Consider the following 5066-nt stretch of genomic DNA (forward strand, 5'->3'; position numbering starts at 1 on the left):
CCTCTGCCCGCACGCCCCTCTCCCCTCGGCCGCCTCCGGGGTGGGCGCGCAGGCTGAGGCAGCGCCGCTGTCGCCCTGACCAGGGTCCGTCTTGTCTCTTCCCTCCAGGAGTCCCTCCGCGAGCCGGGCGAAGATGAGGCGCCCCCCGCCCCTCCGGCGGTAAGTAGGGGCCTTCCCGACGGCCCGCCCGGGGCGCCGGCTCTTCTCCTCCGGCCTCGCTCCCGTGCCCTGGCGGCGTCGGAAGCGGCCCTGGGGCCACCCGGGCGACGCCAACCCTCTCTCCTCGCTTCTTTTCGCAGGCTGGCGCTCCTCCTCGTGGGACTGGCGGTGCTCCGAAGCGGGCCAGTGCGAGCCGTAAGTAAACGGGCCGGGGTGGGGGGTGGGGGGTTGCCTGCTTGCGCGCCCCCGTCCCCGGCGTCCCCCTCCCCAAGCCGCCATAGGTCAAGATGGGCAGCAGCCGTGTTAGTCAGTCTGTGGCAGCGGGAAAGAGCAAGAGTCCGGGAGCACCTTCAAGACTAACAAAGTCTGTGGCAGGGAAGGAGCTTTCCTGTGTCAATTGCTCAGTTCTGCAGAGACAGTTAGAATGTGATAGATCAAGATGGGGGTAGCAGCGTTAGTCTGTCTGTCACAGTAGAAAAGAGCAAGAGTCCAGTCGCCCCTTAACGACCAACAGAATTTGTGGCAGGGGAGGAGGTTTCCTGAGTCAAGGCTCACCAAAGCCCTCATGTCATCATGATGACCAGTGTTCCCTCTAAGCTGAGTTAGTGTGAGCTAGCTCACAGTTTTTTAGCCTCCAGCTCACACATTTTTGTCTTAGCTCAGGGAGGATGGCTTCAGAGCAAACGAATTTATGCAGTACCCAAATCACTCACTCACAACTTTAATGCTTGTGGCTCACAAAGTAGAATTCTTGCTCACAAGACACCATGGCTTAGAGGGAGCATTGGTCAGGATAGCTTCTGGCCATCCTGCCTGGCGATGCCTGCAGTTGCTAGCCAGTGGCCGCAGAACAAGGTGCGCTGCTGGTACTCTTGGCTGACAGCAATATTTGACAATAGGGGTGCACAGCCTATGGCAGTTGGCTGGTGCACTAGCCCTGGGGGGGGGGTTGCATTGCCCACTTTTCTCTACCTTGAACTTAGCTGGTGCATCTCCCCCCCCCTCCCCCTGTGGTGGCATCTACAGTTGTGGGAGAAGTTTCACCTGTTGAACATCTGCTTGTCTTGCATTAAAGGCCCACAGGTGGGAGCGATGGAGGTGGTTGTGAGGAAGCATGTTTGCACATTCTGGCCAGGAGTTTCATTCTAAGTTGGTGTTGTCACATTTACTGGTATGGAATACTGACTTTTTAAAATAGATAGGTGCTCGGTTGCAATTGTTTTTTGCCAGTCGTACCGGTGTTTGCAGAATTCATGCTGGGGGGGGGGGTTTGTGCATCAGTTAACTTAAACGTATTGTTGTACACGACAGATCAACATGGAAATACTCCTGTCCTGTCTGGAGTCTGGTAAATGGCGTTTCTAGTGGCAGCAAGGACCCATGTTTATCGGATACTACAGGAAAGGGCAGCAACTGCTTTGTACGAATAGTGCCTGGAGCCCTCATGGTTTGGGGCACGTATGTATCTCCACCCACCGTTCTCATTTTTTCTAAAAGAAAACATGTATGGCCCTAATCCAGCTTTACGTGTCAGCTGCAGTGGACTAATGGATGCATAGGTCAGGGCTGGATCTACCTGCAATTCTCTCCCCCCCCATCACAGTTGATGACCACATGACTGGACATGTGTTTACATGTGCAGGCCGGGGGCTTGGATAGGGCTTCTCAGTCTGAGAAAATTTGCAGGGAGCCTGAGTGTAAAAATGAGGTGGGGTGGGGAGTGTTCTGCAAGGATATAGTGGCAGAATCCTGCCGCTGCCCCCTGCTTTCTGGATTAACTTTGTACTTTCCCGTATGAAAATTGTTCTGTTATTCCTCTGATAATCGTTGTGCATTTTCTGTAGCTTTCTCTGGGCCTGCTCCTTGTGTTGAAAAGTGCAAATGCAAATGGGTCTGGTTTGGAGAAACCACAGAGGAGGATTGTGGTTTAAAAAACAAATCTATATGAAAGCCCCTACCCTAATAACCTATTTGCCAGATTTTCACCCTGGAATTTGTATTTTTATTTTCATGTGCAAAGTTTCACCCCCTTCAAAAACTTCACCTCTCTGTCTCCTCCCCTCTCTCTGTCTCCACTCTCGGTCTCCTCTGTCTCTCTGCCTCCCTCTCTCTCTCTTTCAGTGGCATTTATTTGTCCTTTGGCCTGCTTGTTTCAGTATCTTTTTTTCTTCCGGGGCTCTTTTCTTCCTCCAGCAAGGGATCATGTCCTGAGCACAATGTGGCAATCAGATTTGTCTCTGTCATGATATCAGGCAAAGTCCCCATGTTGCCCTCCATGACAAGTCCACCTTGCCAAGGCAACTAGATCAGTGCTCCCTTTCTTGGCATATCCACACGGCAGTCATGAACCACCACTCGGCACATGGCAGGAAAACGCAGAGCATAAGCCAGATAGCTTTGCGAGACCTAGGCGCATTTCCTGTCTTGATATGCTGCACCACAGGGGTGGCTGATGAAGCTGCAGAGCAGTACGCCGAGACAGAGAATGTCTCTCCAGTTGCTTTGCTGATGAATATTTGGTGGCCTTCTGAGCCCCAACCCCCCCGGTTAATTAGAAGTAGTCTACAGTTCAGGGTTACTGAAATCAGTCCCCTCTTTTGGGTCACTGTGGCGGATTGTCTTGATATTTCTAGGAAACTACTCATAGAATCATAGAGTTGGACGGGACCTCCAGGGTCATCTAGTCCAACCCCCTCCACAATGCAGGAAATTCATAAATACCCCCCCTTCCCCCATTGACCCCTGTTTCATGCCCAGAAGCTGGAGGGGGAAAAAACCCAGGATCCCTGGCCAAACTGGAAAATTCCCTTCCTGACCCCAAAGTGCCGGTCCGCATTTCCCTGGGTGTGTAAGATAAATGTTAAGTCAGAAACCGGTAGAATGTACCTAACCTTGAGTTTGTACTTTCCCGTGTATTTTGTCGCTGGTCGAATTTTATCTCCAAGCTCTCTTTTTCTTTTCTCTTTTTCGTAGTGTGAGAACTGTTCGGCTATTCAGAAAAGTCAAAAGCTCGTGGGAACTACGATCACCCAGCCTTACCTACCTGACAGAGCTTTAGTGAGGATAAAATGGGATAAACCCATATAGTCTGCCTTAGTGGTGGAAAGTGCCATCAAGTCGTAGCCAATTTATAGCAGTCCTGTAGGGTTGTACAGTCTTTACATGGCACCATCCTAATAACGTTTACTCATCCATAAGCCTCCCTGTGTTCAGCAAGACTAAACCTGCTTTCAGCTTACCTTAACCACAGGTAGTTACAGCCAGATCATCCTTTGCCAGGTGCTTTGGCAGGAGGTGCTTGTGCTGGGTGACCTTGGGCCAGTTACACTTTCTCAACCTAGCCTACCTCACAGGGTCACTGTGAGGATAAGCATCTTCTGGTTGTCCCTGGCCCGAAGGATGTCTGACTAGCCTCAACTAAGGCCAGGGCCTTCTCAGCCCTGGCCCCAGCCTGGTGGAACAAGCTACCGGTCGAGATCAGGGCCCTGCGGGATCTGCTGCAGTTCCGCAGGGCCTGGAAGATGGAGCTGTACCGCTGGGCTTTTAGTTGAGGTGACAGACATCCAAATTCTTCCATCTCTTGACCTCCCCTACTGGAAGCCCTAGCTTTGTGTCCAGGAACCAATACTCCCTCTAAGCTGTGGGGTCTCGTGAGCAAAAATCCTACTTTGTGAGCTACTGGCATTAAAGGTGTGGGCAAGCGATTTGGCTACTGCACAAATTACTCTGCTCCTGAGCCATCCTTCCTGAGCAAAGACAAAAATGTGTGAGCCAGAGGCTAAAAAACTGTGAGCTGGCTCACACTAACTCAGCTTAGAGGGAACACAGCCAGTGGCCAACATCACCAGCTCCGCTCGGAAGAAGTACAACATAGCGTCACTACCAAGACAATGTCTTATGCTGGTCTCATTATTGATCTCTTAATTTTAATTTTTTTTTAACTTCGTAATATTCATGATCTTCTTTTGTTTTACTGTCACGCCTTATGTGACCTGCATAACCCACCCTGAGCTCGCTTGCGGGGAGGGCAGGATATAGATTGAATTAAATAATTAAATAGGAGGAGAGAAGAACGATGAAGGCGGCTTTGGGTCCCCATTGGGGAGAAAGTTGGGATACAAATGAATTAGAAGAGAAGAAGAGATTGGATTTATACCCCGCCCTTCACTACCCAAAGGGAGTCTCAGAGCGGCTTACAAACTCCTTCCCCTTCCCACAACAGACACCCTGTGAGGTAGGTGGGGCTGAGAGAGCTCTTGACAGAAACGGCTCTTTTTCAAGAACAGCTCTTATCACAACTACGGCTTGCCCAAGGTCATCCAGCCAGGTGCAAGTGGAGGAGTGGGGACTACACCAACTTAAATTTAATTTTGGCAGTGGGGGTCTAACCACCGCCAGCAAAGCTGATCTTTTAGAGGGAGGGCAGCCACGTATGCCATCCACTGAGCACCGCTTCCGTGGACAGTTCAGCCACCCTCCATAACCTTACCTCTCATCTGGGTTTAGCTACAATTTATTAGTAAGGGTTTGCAGTCGGAACTTGGCTAATCAAGATCCAGCCTGAATCACATCCCATTCAGAAATTTTAGCCCAACCTGTGATTCCAAGCAAAATTATTTTCGACCTTTGCAAATGGGTGGAAGCCTTTCTGCCAGGAGCAGACCCTGATCTCCTGCTGCCTGTTTATATTTTCCTACTGAATGGGAAGGGCGGCCGTGTGCAGGATAAGGATGTCATCTAGTCATAACAAAACGAAATTTGCGTGAATCGCCTTGGAATGAAACAGGACTATCTTAAATAGCATTTCTGTGCTGTGTTTCCCCTTTTGGCTGATCATCGCATCATCTCATTAGCTTCAGAAGGGTTTTTAAAAATTCTGTTTCGCTAAACATCCTGTTTAGGTAGGG

General features: G+C 50.4%; 1 protein-coding gene across 1 annotated transcript in view; it reads left to right on the forward strand.

Annotated features, from left to right (window-relative positions):
* The first annotated feature begins 65 nt into the window (after nt 1-65).
* Nucleotides 66-5066, forward strand: part of COL4A2 (collagen, type IV, alpha 2) — a 218161-nt gene continuing 213160 nt past the window's right edge. The window contains exons 1-2 of the mRNA XM_015414706.1: nt 66-159; nt 300-354. Of these exons, the coding sequence (XP_015270192.1) occupies nt 134-159; nt 300-354 (81 nt within the window). The 5' untranslated portion in view covers nt 66-133. The remainder of the gene's footprint in view (nt 160-299; nt 355-5066) is intronic.

The sequence above is a fragment of the Gekko japonicus genome, unplaced genomic scaffold (genome assembly GCF_001447785.1).
Source record: "Gekko japonicus isolate JY-2015 unplaced genomic scaffold, Gekko_japonicus_V1.1 scaffold1311, whole genome shotgun sequence".
Lineage (NCBI taxonomy): Eukaryota > Metazoa > Chordata > Lepidosauria > Squamata > Gekkonidae > Gekko > Gekko japonicus.